At 44.4% G+C, this 18804-nt stretch overlaps 1 protein-coding gene across 5 annotated transcripts in view; it reads left to right on the forward strand.

Moving 5' to 3' along the window:
- Positions 1–18804, forward strand: part of SPTAN1 (spectrin alpha, non-erythrocytic 1) — an 89181-nt gene that overhangs the window by 37341 nt on the left and 33036 nt on the right. For 3 of the 5 annotated variants that reach the window (XM_056860715.1, XM_056860716.1, XM_056860717.1), the window contains exons 19-28: positions 782–874; positions 1813–1947; positions 2586–2734; positions 4891–4950; positions 8693–8891; positions 10314–10418; positions 13390–13413; positions 14780–14815; positions 16449–16496; positions 16912–17003. In XM_056860715.1, the coding sequence (XP_056716693.1) occupies positions 782–874; positions 1813–1947; positions 2586–2734; positions 4891–4950; positions 8693–8891; positions 10314–10418; positions 13390–13413; positions 14780–14815; positions 16449–16496; positions 16912–17003 (941 nt within the window). The remainder of the gene's footprint in view (positions 1–781; positions 875–1812; positions 1948–2585; positions 2735–4890; positions 4951–8692; positions 8892–10313; positions 10419–13389; positions 13414–14779; positions 14816–16448; positions 16497–16911; positions 17004–18804) is intronic. The other 2 variants (XM_056860718.1, XM_056860720.1) reach the window with 1 other exon arrangement.

An 18804-nucleotide genomic window follows, 5' to 3' on the forward strand; every position in this document is an offset into this window, starting at 1 on the left:
AAATCAACATTTACAAGACCAATAAAGCCAGCAGCAGTGATAGCACTGAAAAATAAAACCGCAAGCAAAGGTTTACAAAATAGACCTTTAAAATACAATTCCCGGGAAAAAATGAAGATAAAAACAGGCAGTTGTTTTTGGTTAAACACTCTACTTTTTTATTAAAAAGCTCAGTCACCAAATTCCAGGGTAAAATCTGTGACACAAAAATGCAATCTGTGAAATTCCAGAGTTATCCGTTGAACAGTTTTGATGGCTAGTATCTGGCTTTGTATTTGGCTTTAACAGATTTTTTTAAAATTAACAAATGTGCATGTTCTAATATAGTTAGGGTTGCCAGCTCCGGGTTGGGAAATACCTGGAGGTTTTGGAGGTGGAACCCAAGGAGGGTGGGGTTTGGAGAGGGGAGGGACTTCAGTGCCATAGAGTCCAATTACCACAGCGACCATTTTCTCTAGGTGTACTGATCTCTATCGGCTGGAGATCAGTTGTAATAGGAGATCTTCAGCCACCACCTGGAGGTTGGCTACCCTAAATATAGCCCTGACCTGGATAGCCCAGGCTAGTCCAATCTTGTCAGCTTTTGGAGGTTAACCAGGGTTGACCTTGGCAAATATGTGGACGCAAGACCGCCAAGAAAGTCCAGGGTCATGACACGGAGGCAGTGGCAAACCACCTCTGAACGTCTCTTCCCTTGAAAACCCTGTGGGGTTGCCATATGTCGTCTGCAACTCGATGGCAAAAAAGGGTTCTAATGTGCTTCATTTTTTTTTGCTTCCAGGCTCTTCTCAAGAAGCATGAAGCTTTGATGTCAGATCTCTCTGCCTATGGCAGCAGCATTCAAGCACTGAGAGAGCAAGCCCAAGCATGCCGGGTAAGAAGAAACTGAGAAGCACCTGCCACTCTTGTATCCACAGAGACAGGTCGTCCCATTATGGAGGGTGTTTCTGGCAATCTGGCAGACATCTAGCAGTAGAAAAGAGCAAGAGTCCAGTAGCACCTTAAATTCTAACAAAATTTCTGGCAGGGTATGAGCTTTTGAGAGTCACAGCTGTGGTTCACAAGCTCATGCCCTGCAATAAATTTTGTTAGTCTTTAAGGTGCTACTAGACTCTTGCTCTTTTCTCCTTCTCCAGTCTTTGTCTGCCTCCTTCCAAGACTGCTGAATTGCAACTAGTAATGAAGCTCAAGACAATGCATTCTCCTGGATTGAATAGAGATCTGAGATTCCTGTCTCACTACCAATGCTAATATCTCCATGCCTACTACCCCTCTGCATATCACACATAATCCAATCACGCCTGCTAATGTCATTTACTTGCTTTTGACATTTACATTGCCGTTGTATGGCTAATTCACTCTTCTCTACTTAAGATAGATGGAATCACATTCTAGCTATATCTGAAGAAGTGAGCTGTGGCTCATAAAAGCTCATACCCTGCCAGAAATTTTGTTAAGTCTTTAAGGTGCTACTGGGACTCTTGCTCTTTTCTGCTGCTAGTGACAGACTAACACGGCTACCCATCGTGATCTAGCAGATATTTAGAACGATTTATTCCTAAAAGAACTTTTTTTAGCTACCATGAGATAGGATCTCTGGATCTCTTTTTCCAAATCTGGAACATATGGTACTTTTTAGGCTCACTGTCCAGCAGAGGCTACAGTCAAATCTCTGCCTGATAGTAGCTTCCTGTTGACTGTGATTAAAGCTCAGAGAGTTACTCTGAGTGTTTTCAGCATGCGCTTCATTGGACTCCCGAGGGTAACGGAACCATCATTTCCATGGGTAATGGAACCATCTGTCTTTTTCAGCAACAAGTAGCTCCCACAGATGATGAGACGGGCAAAGAACTGGTCCTGGCTCTTTATGATTACCAAGAGAAAAGTCCCCGGGAGGTAACAATGAAGAAGGGAGACATTCTGACCCTGCTGAACAGCACCAACAAAGTAAGCCTTCGTTTCCTAGGACTTCAGGCTGTTTTTCACACAAGCAAAAGCTGATGGTAACTCTAAAGTAGCTGGCTTGCGGTGGGGGGGCGGCTCATTTTACACTGACAAGATTCAAAGAAAATCCAAACAGCAAAAGTTGTTGTATAATAAATACCCTTACTGGGGCTAACTGAAAGTCCTACAGCAATGAGCCAGCTTTTGAGTTTCACATAACTCTTCCTGAGGCTGGGTGTTAAAAATGTGTTCAGGGGAGAAGAGAAACAGATGTCCAATGACAAGGAGCATAGTAGAAGTCCTGTCTGCTGTTCAGAGTGTCCTTGGTTTGTTAGGCCTGCATTATTAGCCGAAGACCTGGCTGTATGAACCCAAATCGCCAGTGTGTTTCAGCAGCATGCCAATACCTTGAATCATTCACAGATGACTGCTTTCTCTGTGGGGTGCCACAGGTCAGAAATAACAAAGCCTTCTGTTGTTTACACCATGTCCTATCCTGAATGGAGTCTCCTCTTCATTGAGAGTGAAAACAGATTCATCTCCAACCTCTGATTCATCTCTCCTGCTTTCCATGTGTAAACAAATTTTTGCTTGCAGTGACTTCAGGTGGTAAATAGGGTGCATCTTTTCTTTTCCTCCAGGATTGGTGGAAAGTGGAAGTGAACGACCGGCAGGGTTTTGTACCAGCTGCCTACGTGAAGAAATTAGACCCGGCCCAATCTGCATCCCGGGAGAACCTCCTGGATGAGCAGGGCAGCATAGCCTTGCGGCAGGAGCAAATTGACAATCAGTAAGATAAAACAAGGAGAACCAACAGAGCTTGGTGGGGGGTCCTTTTTCCTGCCATCAACAAAAAGCTTAGAGAGCCATTTCTTAATATATTTTTTGCAGCAGATGGTTACATTGAAAAGCTTGCCATATTGTTCCTTTTTATTTCATTAATTTAACTTAAAATTCTGTTTCCTTTTTTCAATTTTTAAAGTTTTTTTTTAACTTATTGCCTGACCTTATTGCCTGATCTGTGCTTTTGTGTGTCTCTTAACGGTTCCCACCATTTCAGTCGTAAGCATCCTTTGTTTTGACCATCATAACGCCCCAATTTTTCTAAGCATGTGATTCTCATTAAATTGCCTTCCTAAATCTAGTCACCTGAAGCATTCTACTGTCTCTCTTGCCTGCGGGCAAATTACTTCTGGGGAAGGGGGTTATACTACGTTATTCAGCTCCAGGGAATGCATTATATATATTACCTCCCTCCAAGACTTTGCTGTGCAAAGGAGCGAAGCAGCCACAGAGTTGCGTTAACTGCCCCCTCAAGTGCATGGAAGCTGCAGATTAAGTTCTGGGCAGAGCAGTAAACGATAGGAGACATGCAGCGCTGAGTCATCGTATCACAGTCCTGGGAAGGGCAGAGCTACATTTTGGTGTGTCTTCCTAACTGCTGTCTCTTCAAACTGCTGTGCCTCTTTGTTCCTGGGGGGATCCCCCCCTCCCCAAGAATGACACTGCCTTTTCATAGGTAGTGGTTCAGCCCACATATGCTGTGTGGTGCAACTAGTATTTGCGTGCTGGCATCATCCACCAACCAAGACCTCCTGTGGTACCAGCTGCATTACAATCCTAACAATATTCATTCTCTCGGCAACCCTTGAAAAGCCCTGTTTTTACCCCCTGTTATGCAGTTGGAAAGCTAAAAGTGTAGCAGTCAGTGAGTTCATGGCCAAAATAGAATTTGAACTCAGATACTCAAATACTGTACCCCTTTGACTACTTCTAAAAAGGAAGGCTTACGCCTGCTTTTGGAACAGAATCCCCCCTTTTTAGTTCTAAGGATAGGGCAGGGGTCTCAAAACTGCGGCTCCAGAGCCGCATGCAGCTCTTTGGCCCGTTGAGTGCGGCTCTCCGAACTTGGTTCGGAGCCCCTGCTCTTGCGCCCGCAGAGCCGGCGCGCCTGAGAGAGAGAGAGAGTGGGCGAGCTCTCTCTCCCCCCCCCCCCGCCGTGGAGAATGGCTGGGTCCCCCTTTTCCTTGCCCTCAATGGTTGGGAGGCTAAAGTCTCCCCTCCCCTCTAGCAGAGCGATTGCTGGGCTGGTGGCTCGGCGGTTCCTGGCCCCCCCGCCTATCAGCTGTTGGGCGGGGCGGGCTTCCTTTGGTAGACCTGGCCTCCGGCTGAGTCCCATTGGGAGGCCATTTCTACCCACTGGCTTTCTTGGCGGTAGACCTGGACTCCGAGGAGGGGGAAAAGTCCCCCTTCAGAGGCCAGGTCTACCAATTGGCTTCTATGGGCCTCCGGAGGCCAGGTCTACTGCCAAGAAAGCCAATGGGTAGACCTGGTCTCCCAATGGTACTCAGCCGGAGGCCAGGTCTACCAATAGGCTTTTATGGCGGTAGACCAGGCCTCCAGACAAGGACTCCGGACGGGGAGGGGGAAATGGCAGGGACTTACAATTTAATTTTTATCAATAAATAAGATCACTATTAAGTATGATATCAAGTTTTATTCAGTGTACCTATAGTTTAATTAAGACTTAAAACTTTAATTAAAGTTTATTAAGTTAATAAACAGTGTACCTACCTATATAGTTTAAGTTTAAGAAATTTGGCTCTCAAAAGAAATCTCAATCATTGTACTGTTGATATTTGGCTCTTTTGACTAATGAGTTTGCCGACCCCTGGGATAGGGGAATGCTCATATGATATAAGGGCAGCCCCGTGGGGAGAGCTGAACAGTACTGCTGATGGTTTCTTTTGCAATCATTTGCACCCACGCTCTGATCCACTCCACATTTGCTTTTGTACGGCACCTGCATTCCTTCCATTTTTAATGTACTCCTCACTTCATTGCCCACCATGAATGATCCCTGGACGGAGCCTCTGCCTTCATTTATTTTTGTTAATTGGACTAATTTTGTGCATGCTTTCTGCTGTGCTCCCTCTGTCTGTGCAGGACTCTCCTAACTAAGGAAGTTGGCAGTGTCTCTCTGCGTATGAAACAGGTCGAAGAACTGTGAGTAGGACTAGCCTTTTGTAAGCCATTCTGTCCCTGTGCAGTTGCCTTCTCATTCTTTCTCTGCCACTGTCACTCCCTGTCTCTTTCTGGAGCAACACTCTAGGCCAGTTTACTTATTTTGAAATTAAGTTATTTAAATTGCTAAGCCCGTAAGTATCGGTCCAGGTGTTCTTGAAACAGGCTCAAGTCTGTCACTTTGTTGGTTTTGCTATGTTGGAGATTGTGAGTGTACTGCTTTGTGTAAAAAGCCCAGTGTCTACCAGAGCTGTTGTTTTGACTGGGAACTTAAGTTTCCTGGGGGTTGGGAGGGGGACGACAAACAGAAAGAAACTGCATTTTATTAGGTAAAAGATCACCCAATTAAGACTAGATGCCTTCTCAGTAATGGGTATACTTGGATACATTTGCATTGTTTACAAGTTGTATTTATTAGCAGGCTTTAAAAAAAAATCTGCAGAAGGTGATCAGGTATTTTAACAGGTCAGCAAATTCTGTACAATCTTCATCTGGAGTGCGTCCGTGTAGCTGCTTTTTCATCCTTTAGGGGAGGTCATGAGGGAAATATGTAGGAAACTGGCTTTCCATTGATGGGTTCAATTCATAACCTGGGTGTCACCACAAGTTTACACCATGTCAGGCAGCTGTTTTATATGTACAGGAAAGCACCAGAAACATTCCAGGACTGCCTGTTTTTCTCAACTATACATACAGCCATCGTATGAAATCGTTCTGGCTTTAATTGAGCCACCATAGATGGCTTTGTGTGTGTGTGTTAAGTGCCGTCAAGTCACTTCCGACTTATGGCGATCCTATGAATCACTGTCCTCCTTTGCCACTGACCAATTCTCAGCTAGATGGGAGAATGAAACAGATCCAGGCCTCCTCAAATCTTTTCTCATGGAAACCTTTAGCTTGTCAAACGTGCTTTTCTCAAAGCAAAGTATTCCTGTATTTCCTTTTTTTGGGGGGGGAGTCCTCAGATAGGTTGGCTGCTTTTTATTTGATGCTGAAGATTATTGATACACCAGCATCTTTTAATGTACAAAAACTGCTGCTATCAAGAAAACAGGCTTGGCTTTCAAGAATATAATGAAAGCTATCCCGTTCATTTTCTTTATGTAGCAACAATAACAGTATACTTGTACAGGAAAATGTGTTCCATTGGGGAGCTGCAGCACCTGTTGTGAAGGAATTAATGTGTTTTTGCAGGGTAACAGCTGCAATTCCGCTGAAGCTGGGGCTAGCTGAGCACACAAGTAATATTTGTACATGACTATTTTTCAGACTTGGGAGCTCATCCCAAGTACGGCATTTTGTTTCGAGGGGCTGAAAGTTGGGAAATGTTTCTACTGAATGAAAATGTGACTGCAGAATGCCTCCTCTGGAGCAGTAATGTCTGTACAGAGGTTCCTGCATTTAGTTATTCTGTGCTAAATGGGCTCCCCCAGTTTTGCAGCTCTGTGCTGCCTTATCAGCGGCCTTTACTCTAAGCCAGTGATGGCGAACCTTTTAGAGACCGAGTGCCCAAACTGCAACCCAAACCCCACTTATTTATCGCCGAGTGCCAATGCGGCAATTTAACCTGAATACTGAGGTTTTAGTTTAGAACAGGGGTGGGGAACCTTTTTTCTGCCAAGGGCCATTTGCATATTTATAACATCGTTCTTGGGCCATACCGGGTGTAGATCTCCTGGTGTGTGTGTGTGTGTGGGGAATCTAGGGTTGCCAGGTCCTCTTCACCACTGGCGGGAGGTTTTGGGGGTGGAGCCTGAGGAGGGTGGGGTTTGGGGAGGAAGACTGCACAGCCATAGAGTCCAATGGCCAAAGTGGCCATTTTTCTCCAGGTGAACCGATCTCTATTGGCTAGAGATCAGTTGTAAAAGCAGATCTCCAGCCACCACCTGGAGGTTGGCAACCCTAGGGGAGGCTATGCAGAGAAGGCTTGGAGGGTGCCTCTGCTCCCCCAGGTCTTCCCCCTCCTCCCAGGTGGGAGGGCAGCCAGCGGTGAGCCCAGGCAACCGAGGTGCCAGGGGGGCGCAGCTTGCAGCCTGCGGTCGATCTGCAGGGAAGGAAAGAAGGAAGGAAGAAAAGAAGGAAGGAAAGAATGAAGGACAGAAAGAATGAAGGACAGAAAGAAGAAAGGAAGCAGGGAAAGAAGGAAGGAAAGAAGGAAAGGAAGGAAGGAAAGAAAGAAGCAAGGAAAGAAGGAAGGAAGGACAGAAAGGAAAGAAAGGGAAGAAGGAAGGAAAGAAAGAAAGAAGCAAGGAAAGAAGGAAGGAAAGAATGAAGGACAGAAAGAAGGAAGGAAGGAAGCAGGGAAAGAAGGAAGGAAAGAAGGAAGGAAGGACAGAAAGAAGTAAGGAAAGAAGGAAGGAAGGAAGGAAAGAATGAAGGACAGAAAGAAGGAAGAAAGGAAGCAGGGAAAGAAGGAAAGAGAGAGAGAGAGAAAGAAAGAAAGAAGAGAAAAAATAGAGAAAGAGAAGGGGGAAGAGACAGAAAAAGAGGAGAGAAAGAATAGGAGAGAGAATGACAGAAAAAGGAAGAAAAGAGAGAAAAGCCTTCACACACACACAGCCGTCTCCCTGCGACCGGGCTTCAGCCTTCCCACCTCCCCCCCACCCCCGGGTGGGAGGTTAAAAAACAAACTGGCGGCAAACAGTCGCCACACAAAACGGTTCACGGCAAAAGCCAGGGCCGGGCTGCGTCCCCACTGTTGGTTTTGGGCAAAGGAAAGCTGTGTGGGCAGGAGCTGCCGTGGGGGGGGGGAGGAGAGGCACCCCAAAAACAAGCGCGCATGCTTGCTCCCGAGCCTCTTCCCAAGCCGGAGCTCAAATCAGGCGCTGCCGCCGCCAAAGGCATCCCAGCCCAGGACGCAGGGACGCTGGATGAGCAGGGGGCGAGGGGGCTGGGAGAGCTGGGAGGCTCGGCCGCTCCACCGCCTTCCCCGCCGCCTGCTCGGCCGGGAGTCTCTCGAGGCTGCCGCTGGCCCTTCCTCCGCCGGACCACGTTCTGGACGAAGGAGTGGGAGAAGTCGGCGGCGAGGAGGTCGCCAGCCCAGGGCTGGAGATCTCCCTGCTTCCTGCGCTCAGAATGGAACAGTCCGGCGGCAGGAGACGCGAAGGGGGAGGGGCCCGTCTGGGTTCCTTCCGAGCGGGGCTGCTGGGGAGATCAATGCAAAAACGTTGGCTGGAGCACCCGCTCAGTAGTTGCAGGGCTCACCCGTGCCTTGCGCTACCGGGACAGAAGGCGCCTTCTCCGCCTTTTGGGGCGGGGAAGCTGTTTAAATTAAAAGTTTGCCGCCTTTTTCTTTTGTTTTGTCCCTGGGAAGGGTTCCGCAGCTGGGTGGCAGGGAGTCCAGGGGCGGGGCAGCTTTGAAGGGCTCCGCGCTGCCTGCAGGCAGCCCGGAGCCCTTCAAAGCCGGGCGGGGAGTCGCGTGCCCACAGAGAGGGCTCGGCGTGCCAGACTTGGCACGCGTGCCATAGGTTCGCCATCACGGCTCTAAGCTGTGGATTGCTTTGCTTTGCATCTCCCTCTTCCAGAAGCCTTGTGTGCTAGAGGCTTGTCTCAACGTTCTGGCTTGTTTAGTAGATAGAGCCCTCCAGGGTTTACTCCATTGCCTTCTTCAGCATCCCTCCCTCCCTCCCTCTCTGATGTTTCAAGTCCTTGTGAAATCACTTCCATATATCCATGGCAGTGTTCAGAGCTGACTGGGCTCCCCCGTCCCCTGCCTGTCTTCTAGGTATCACTCTCTCCTTGAATTGGGAGAGAAACGGAAGGGCATGCTGGAGAAAAGCTGCAAGAAGTTCATGCTTTTCCGTGAGACAAACGAGCTCCAGCAGTGGATCAACGAGAAGGAGGCTGCACTGACCAACGAAGAGGTTGGAGCAGATCTGGAGCAGGTCGAGGTGCTGCAGAAGAAGTTTGACGACTTCCAGAAGGTGAGCTATGGCTTCCTGCATGGGAGAAGGAGAGTCCTGGTGTCTTTATTTTCCCCTCCTCCAGAATAAGAGCTTTCTGTCACGTTTATATCTTGCGCTTCCTCTGTGTTCTGGTGGTTTGAGAAACATCAACTCCATAAGAGAGTGAGTGGCCCACGCTCACCCGGCAAGTGGAAGTTTCCCCACAAAATGCCTTTGTCACTGACACACATGCCTTTATTGGCATATAAAAAAGAGGAACGTGCATTAGGATAAATCCGAGTACAAAGTTATGCAGCTGCCACTGAGAAACTACAGATAATGAACTAAAAAACAACATAGGAACCGGAGCTCACATAAGCTGCTGCTACCTCAGCGCCATCTTGGATCCTTGAGTACAAATAAATAGAACTGGATAAAACAATCCCAAATCAGCCATTAAGGAATACTACATGCCATTCACGATATCTGATTGCTAACTGCAAAAACCTTGCAACTGATTCAGTTATTTTTGTGTTTTGTGTGGTCATAAGATAGGATGTCCTGATTTCATCAGAAAGCCATTCCCTGTGTATAAACAGCCGGTCAATGAATTGGGATTGGCTACAAGCATAGAAGGAACAATTAAAAAGAACATGCACAAGTGATTCTCTTTCACTGTTCCCACAAGGGCAAACTCTGTTCGTAAATGGGGTTTTATGAAATCTTCCGTATAACAAGGCGGAGAGTAGTGCATTTAGCCTGGCAAGCGTATATGCTCTACGCTGTTGTGGTGTAGTTAGACAAGTAGACAATATACTTTATTTGGCCAAGGCTCCCAACTCAAGGGAGAACATCTACTACTTGCATGGCTTCTAAGTTTCTGAAATGCCTTTGTCCATCATATCACACTGGCTCAGACTGGCTGGTCTGTTATATAATGACACCCTCTGAATCATTACAGCCTGTCAGTTCCTGCTCCTGCAAGGAGTATATACTGAGTATATTCCTCCTGTGTATTACCTTTTTGTGGTATCCCAGAACATGCCCTGTCAGGTGACCATCATGGAGCTACCACAAGTGCAGCCACTGGTCTGGTCAAGGGAAGATGAGTCTCATTGGGTTCACACACTCCGATCTCTGACAGCATGAAATAGAAATGAAGCAGAACACTAAGCCTGTTCAAACCCACTGATCCGGTAGTAGTACAGTATAAATGGATAAGCGTCTGCTTCTTTTTTTCCTAAGCGCTCGTATTGTTGGAAGTTGAATCCTGAAAAATAAATGCAAATCAGAGCAGGGGAGTGTTGCAGTATAAGCCGCTGTCTCATGCTCAGTAAGACTATTGGGCTAATTCTTGAATCCCTGACTGAAAGCATCGTGTTAGCCTGTATTTCAGAAATGACCTATGGTGAGAAATGTTTCTTGATGGCTTTGATCTTCTGACTTTGCTGCTCTGTGCAGGACCTGAAAGCCAACGAGTCACGCCTGAAGGACATCAACAAGGTGGCAGATGACCTGGAATCAGAAGGGCTGATAGCAGAAGAAGTGCAGGCGGTACAGCAGCAGGTCTGTTCATGTCTGATTTAGCCCTCCCATATAATACACTTTAAAAGGGTTTTTTGATGTTCTTATTCAGTGTCTTGCTGCTTTGTAGCTGCATGTCTTTCTTACTTTTTTTGTTTCTCCTGATGGAACTTTTCTGATATGGTTTTGTATTCAGTTGTGCTAAATTTTGCTTTTGGAATAGTACTTCAAGTATTGCTCTTTTCTCCTTTCCACATGTTTGCATGGTGAACATGTGGGTAGCCATCTCTTATATCATGGGGTTCACTGGAGAAACACAGTGAGCACACAGCAACTTCTGTAACAAGTGGAGAGGCCCTTAATGGGGGTGTATCAAGGATTTCCTTGGCATTTTCAGTACCTCTTTAAGATGGTTTTTTCTCGAGTCTGTAAATCAGAGAAAGCACATACTCTAAGGATGAAATTATGGGCTTAATCCCATTCACTTTAAGCAGGTCTATGCTTTTCAGTGCCTATACTCTTAGAATGGTCCCCTTCCTGAGAAGAAGTATGTTATCTTATTCACTTAGACACCTACTGAGCAGGACTCAATGCTTCTTACCAAAGTTAGCTTTCTCTTGAAGTGCTCCAATAAATTATGAAAAGGATGTGAATGTATATACAATTTATTTTACATAATATATATGCATGTAAATGGTTACAACGTTCTAAAAAATGTTACAAAGTACAGACATTATGAGTCTTAAACATGTTCATGTATGCAAGCAATCTTAAACAATCTCTATTCCTCTATATGAGAGTTCAAACCTTAAACCAGTAATAATATTTCATTCAGGAAATATAAGTTACAGAAATCTTGTAAAAAATGGTTAGTGCAATGAATAAGATTTAATTTAGTTAAAAGCATCTTAATTCAAAGTTCCTATAATATCATAAAATATAAGACATACTTCACCTAGTCATGTCATTTGCGAACCTCACCAGCACAGCAGGGCCTAGAGAGATCTGAAAAGTTCCTAATTCATGTTAAGGATAAAATAGACCTTTTTGGGTCCTCTATGTGTTATTTTAGTGTTTAAATGTCTTTGGTGTATACAATGATTAGAGAAATCTCTGATTCCATGAGTTCATGTAAGAGCTGAAGTCATGAGCCAGGACTAGGTTCATGAAACTATAGAGAAATCTCTAAGTGTTTTTAGCCTATGAAAGGCTCTGATCTATGCTAAGATCAGGGAGTTCTAGATGTATGTGCATGCCATCTTTAGCTGTGTCAGAACTAGAAAGCAATGCAAAGCTTAAAGCTATGTGAATGTCAAAGTTCTGTGTAAGAACTGAGTTCAGAGGTCTCTCTGTCAGCTAGAGAGATCTCTGACTCATGCTCAGAGAATGTTCAGAATTCTCTCTGTTAGCTAGAGAAATCTCTGACGCATGCTCAGAGTATAAGCTCCTGGTCTCTTCAACTCTTTGAAGGGTTGAAGAGACCTGTGTGAAGGGAGCTATAGGTTTTACAAACTCCATGTCTGTTAGGACTGGGAGGCCTATACAAGGCTAGATAGATCTTAGTGAAAACCCATTAATCCCTGCTAGAATAAATGAGTTCTCAGTGTTTCCATTTTAACTATGGAAAGATCTAAACTCTTAGACTCCACACAAAGGTTGATGGATTCTAAATGTCCATCTTATTTATAAGATGGAGAAGTCTGTAGGCATTCAATTCAGACATCCAGTCCTAGCAAGGGCTGGCTATCTCGAAAAGAATCCCCTTTTAGGGAGTTCTCCAGTCTCACAGGAAGATTTGTAAATGTTGGAGAAATCTGTAAGTATTCAGTCCACACAAGGACTAAACACTTAGAGAGATTTTTAGGCAAGAAAGTCAACCCATATGGAAGGTCTGAGAGCCTCAATCCACGCAAGAATTAAGGTTCAAAGCTTTTACATCCCAGGTAAGGGATGGAGAGATCCATTCAGGCCAACGGGTATCAACCTGTTAGGAACTCTAACTCCTGGTTAGGAAGCTCCTCCTTTTATACCTTCCAAGATCAGTATCTTTCCCTACCCTTGACAGTACTTGGTAGGATCTGATCTTGAGATTGTTCCAGTGCATCAACACTTTTGGAACTTTGAGCAGCAGCGTTTTTGCTCACACCTTATAAGGATTACCTGTTAGGTCATTTGCTGACCTGGCCATGTACTAAACAGTCCGTTTATGGCTTTATGATATTTCTTTAAATATAACTTTTTCCATCATTCGGTTTATTTGACTCTTGTCTTACCTTTAAAAGATCTTCTTAACTTTCATACAACATCACATTGTATAATTTCATTACATCATAGCTCTCAGTCAGCAAATGTTATCTGAATACAGAGCAAAAGTCAGAAACACCTTGATGCTGCCTGCGTTTCAGTGGAGAACAGACTGGCTTACCGGCTTCAAGGTCGCTCTGAATATCCTCAGAAACAAGCGCTTTTCTAAGAGAGGGCAATCAGTCATGGACGGATCTGCAGCTCCTTGACAAAAAACATTTAAGCTGAGTCATTTCCTTTGAGAGTCAGGCTTCTGAAAAACCTGTTTTCTCCTTATGTATGAAGTCTATATGGATTTCAAATGGGAAAATTCTATATTCTTTCTGCATTTGTGCATTTGCCCGTTACACAGTGTTCACAGACCATTTTGTGCAAAGAAACATTCACTTTCCACATCTGTTTCTGTCCATTGTCCAGCCTGACGAAATCAGCCGAAATGCTGATGTGACGAAATCAGCCGAAATGCTGATGTGGCACATTCCTTTTTCGAAACTCCCCAAGTAATAAATTGCACTAATATATTATGAGCCTCTGGGAACATTATTTGCCTGTGAAATACCTTCAGAAAATTAGCATGTTGCAAAGCTCCTGTCTGTCCTTAATTCAAGGCATCGGGAAAACATCATTAACTTCCCCTTCCCAAAGAGTTCACATCCTCCTTGAGTTTTTCATACAAAACTAAATAAAAGTGTTTTCTTCTCTCTTCCAGGAGGTCTATGGAATGATGCCACGGGTAAGCATCTTCTCTAGTATGTAACCATTGGTCTCTAACAAAAAGTCTGAACAGGGGTCTAGAAAATGTGTGTCAGTCAAGCTGTGGCAACCAAGAGTGTGTGCTTCACGTGTTAATCCTTTTTTGTAGTGGGGTCAAACTTGATGTGAGGGCATCCCAGAGGGGCTTGGGCATAAAGCAGGCATAGGGGAATGTGTGTGTGTCCTTTTTTAAACACACACACACAATGGAGTGTATAGGTAAGAGGAACTAAACCCGGCCTTATTTTTCTGTGTTCTGTTGTTTGAAGGATTCATGGCTAAGTCCATGGCAATACCAGAAGTACTCTGGGTTTGAAAATGCATAAAGAAATTGAGCATAGTGAGGAAAGGAAGAGTACGGTCAAAGTATAGTTTCCTCACCTGTACAATCCATTTTGTATGTAAGGAGGAAAAAACCCTTTTCACTCCCGTTGTCCCATGTGAACAGATAACTAAATAGACACCAACTGACCCTGACACCAACTGATCCTACTATTCACTGTTAAAATAATAGATCCCAGAATCTGCTTGACATGTGCATCTCCTTATAAGAGCATAAGAAAGGCCATGCTGGATCAGACCAAGGCCAGTCAAGTCCATCAGTCTGTTCACACAGTGGCCAACCAGATCTCTTGTCTGTGAGTTTCCTAAAGGCGACTGCAGCAGCGTTATCTTCCTGTGTCCCACAGCCCTTAATATTATAGACATAAGAACATAAGAAAGGCCATGCTGGATCAGACCAAGGCCCATCAAGTCCAGCAGCCTTTTCACACAGTGGCCAACCAGGTGCCTCTAGGAAACCCACAAGCAAGACGACTGCAGTAGCATTATCCTGTCCATGTTCCAAAGTACCTAATATAATCGGTATAAGAACATGAGAAAAGCCCTGCTGGATCAGACCAAGGCCCATCAAGTCCAGCAGCCTGTTCACACAGTGGCCAACCAGATGCCTCTAGGAAGCCCACAAACAGGATGACTGCAGCAGCATTATCCTACCTGTGTTCCGCAGCACCTAATGTAATAGACATGTTAACCCATTCATACCCTGTTCTTGGTATGCTTGTATTGACTCTACAGATCATTACATACCCTGGCTGTTAACAAACACAGTCCAGTCTTGTGCATGCTTACTCAAAATTAAGTTCTTCTGAATTTAATGAGATATAATCTCAAGTGTTCATGGGATTGAAGCCTTGTTTTTTTCCCTTGTTAATCTAAAACATAGATAACAGCATGTTTTTAAGATACGAACTTAAGTGCTCAATGGTTGCTTTCTAAATAAGGGTGTGGTGGATTTTATTTGTTTATCATGTTTGTGAAGCTGTCCTAATTGTTACTTCAAACAGGATGAAACTGACTCTAAGACAGCATCTCCTTGGAAGGTAGGACCAATAACATTACTAAGGGCAAGTGCCCTTGAAGTGGGGTTATTTATCCTATTAATGCATGTTTCTGGGGAGCGGAGTGGTTATGAACGGTGGACTCTAATCTGGAGAAACAGATTTGATTCCACGCTCCTCCACATGAAGCCTGCTGGGTGATCTTGGGCCAGTCACAGTTCTCTCAGCCCACATGGAGGCTGGCAGTGGCAAACCACCTCCCAGCATCTCTTGCCTTCAAAACCCTACGGAGTCACCATAAGTCAGCTGTGACTTGACAGTACTTTCCATAACCACCAATGGTTCTTGCTTTCCATGGCAAAGCACTTTTGTTACTCTGGTTAATACTTCACTAGGATATTGGTTCTTAAAAGTGAATGGGAAGTAGCATCCCGTATTGGATGCCTTCAGAGCTTGTGATAAACTTTGCCCTATAAGCTGCATCATTTCCCCAGTTAATTATGATGTCCAAATGCAAATAGAGTTTGTTGGTCAGCGTCAAACCCATATTTTACCCTAGGGTTTGTAGGTGGCTTCTTAGCCACAGTTGGTATGTATTGTGGTTTGTTACAAGGTCTGAATTCGCAAGTTGCGCTTTGTTGAATAGCAGCAACCCTCCTGGCCACAGAGATGGTGGTACAGGGGAGTTACCCTCTGTGTTAGGGAGTGGAGAAACCAGCATTTATTATTTAACATTGGAAGCCTAACTAGGGTTTTTTGTGTAAACTACCGTCTAAATCACAGTTTGAATGCAGCCATATTGAGATGAAATAAGTTGCCTTGTTATCTGCAACACAGTTTCAGAGGGTAACCATGTTGGTCTGCAGCAGAACAGCTAGATTCAAGTCCAGTAACACCTTACAGACCAACACGATATTTTGGGTATAAGCGTTCAAGAATCAAAGCTCCCTTTGTCAGTTACAACACAGTGACTGCTTTATTGTGTGTGTGATTATCTAATCCAGTGGTCCCCAACCTTTTTGAGCCTGTGGGCACCTTTGGAATTTTAACACATGGCATTAGACACAATCATAAAATAGCTGCCGTGGGAGGAGGAGCCAATCATAAAATGGCTGCTGCAAGAGGCAAAGCCAACTGCAAAATGTCAGGGAATGAGGTTATATATAACTCTGATAGTACTTCTTCAATATTTCAAACAGAAGCACTGTTTAACTGGCTGTGCCTAATAAAAGGCATCCCTTCAGATGTCCTTATGGGCAAAAGCTCCACCTAGCCCCAGCCACTTTCTAAAAGCAGATGGTGGGCACCAGAAAAGATGTCAGCAGGCACTAAGTGTGTTATTTCGCTGCACCTGCTGCAGAACTTCCCTGCTTCAGGATTTGCTGGAGCCTTTGCAAAATGAGGCTAGCTGTGTTTTTCCTTCTACACTCAGTTCTTAGGATTCAGTGCATATGTAACAAAGTTATTTTGATATCTGTACCAATAAAAAGGAACATTTTAAATTTAAAAAGTATCTTACAAAATGATCAGCTTCCACCGCTGGTCTTACTAAGGTGGTTTGTGTGGGACACTTGGGAAGCAGCATGGATGTGACATTGTGTCCTTGACAATAATGTGGTCTGAACTTAGTAGGGTGTTCATCTAAAACACTATTTACTTTTTCTTTTCTATTCAGTCTGCAAAATTGATGGTGCACACAGTGGCAACATTCAACTCCATTAAGGCAAGTCTACAGCATGTTATCCCATTGTAAAGGAAATTGTTTTCTCTCCAGTGTTTAGCAGTGGGTCTCTCTCTCTCTCTCTCTCTCTCTCTCTCTCTCCCTCTGTCTCTTACCTTTCATTGCTTCTTTGAATGAAGCTGTCCAAAGGAGGATTTCTCTTAATCAACTGCTCATAGGAGTTTAATTGATTATTATTAATCAATCTGCATAAATCCTGAATGAGGAGGAATGTCTCTCCTAAGATGGCACTTACTATCTGCAATTTTTAAAAAAATATTTCTATTAAAAATATTGCTTTCAAATACATTACCTTGTTAATATGGGCACCTTTTTGGTTGATCAGACAAGTCTTAGAAAGACTATCAGAGGATAAAAATGCCTTGTAGTTCTTCATGAGTTTGTCTTTGTCTTCCAGGAACTGAATGAGCGCTGGCGATCTCTCCAGCAGTTGGCAGAAGAGCGAAGCCAGCTTTTAGGCAGTGCCCACGAGGTCCAGAGGTTTCACAGGTCAGAAGCAATTCTTTTTCTTCATGCTGGATGTGATGTCATAGATAGATCGATTATGGGCTGGCCCTTTGAAGTTTCTGCCTCCTGTTGGGTCTCTCTGCAGGTGGTTGCCCTCAAAAGTTGCACCCTTTATAACTGCTCACTATGTAAAAGGATCACATGAAGGCCATTCATGTTTTAAGGTCTAAAAATGAAAGAAGGGTAAAACCAACTGAATTTTTAATAATGGCTGTTTAATTGTCTTGTGAGAAAAAAGTTTTGCTTAACATCACACAAGGCATCTCGATTATTATTTCCTTTATTTATTCACTGTTATGCTGGCGGTGCACATAAAAACATTTGAACATTTAAAATTAAAACATAACTCACTTAAAATACATAAACAACGCCAGAAGCCACTTCCAGCCCCCAAAACTTGGATTAGAGAGTGTAAACACAACCTGGCTGCTACAGAGGAAGAACTGAGGCAGAGAGCCCTGCTCTCCTACCCTCCCCCACACACACATGCCATTTGCTCAGCTGGGACCAATGGCCATCTGGCTCCTCCCCTCCCAGAAGTCTCCCCACCAGTGGCTGTTCTTCCTTATGTGATTGGGTACTTATTAGCCCATTTCTCTTTTCATCCATTTTTCTTTTGCATTGTCTCTCGTGTTGTAAGCCATTATTTTACATGACAAATCACTTTAAGTTCATTGGTGAAAATGCCACTTATTATCACTGCTAACATGATCAGGGGAAAAACTTACACAAATTGTTTTCTGGGGTATATTCATACCACCAAGCCAAATTCCAGTGTGTCTTTGGGTAGAAAAATGTCCAGTAACAAGAAACCAAATACTGTTTGTGTTGTCAGAGGACATTGTTTTTCAGCGTACTCAAACAGAGAGCATGAAAATATACTTTCACTCGAGGCAAAAAACATCTCACATTAATAATGCTATTTATATCTGGGGGATCTGAACTACCTCAAGAATATAGTCCTCTGTTGTGAGGTAAATGTTTTCCAGGTTATCAGGAGGCACTGTACCTCTCCAGAACACTTAAAAATGCTTCCCTGGAACAATTTTCTGGGAGGATAAAAAATCTCATGGGGTACTTTGGCACCCCAGTATCTGTTTGAGCTGGGCTAACAAAGCATACCCAATGGCAAAATCAATACATTTTGAGAGTTGCTTTATGACCTGTGTGTTTTTTGTTGTTGCTTGTGAAAAGAAAGTTGCGCTTGGCTTTGGGGACATCATTTACTAATGTGTTGGTGACGGTGTCCTAAGAGGGAATGTTGGAGAGCTGCTTCTCTGTGAATTCTCCTAAAAAACAAATAGTGCAGCTGGGGTAAAAATTCACCCCGACATGTTAACAGGGTACATAAATAGAAGCAGAAAATAAAACACAAACAAACTACTGTGCCGGGGTCCAGCTCCAGTTGAGAGTTTCCTTTGTTCCAGCTTCCTACTGCCCATCAGTGGAGGGTAGGAAGCAGCTGAACATTCCTACTCCCTGCCTGGCCAGCTCAACTAGGAATCTCCCTTCCTTCCCGAGGGAACCTTTTGTTCAAATTTGTGGGCTCCTTGCAGTCCCGCATGGGAACTGCGCATGTGCAGTTCCCCATGTGTGCCTGCAAGGAGGACCACTTGAACAACAGTTACAGGTAAGCAACACTGTTTTCCTCTTTGTGGTCTCCTTGCAGTCCCACAGAGGAACTGCGCATGCACAGGCCAGCTGGGGTGTGCATGCGCAATTCCCATGTGTGCCTGGAAGGAGGACCACTCAGTGAACAACAGTTACAGGTGAGCAACACTGT

This window comes from Euleptes europaea, chromosome 14 (genome assembly GCF_029931775.1).
Source record: "Euleptes europaea isolate rEulEur1 chromosome 14, rEulEur1.hap1, whole genome shotgun sequence".
Taxonomy (NCBI): domain Eukaryota; kingdom Metazoa; phylum Chordata; class Lepidosauria; order Squamata; family Sphaerodactylidae; genus Euleptes; species Euleptes europaea.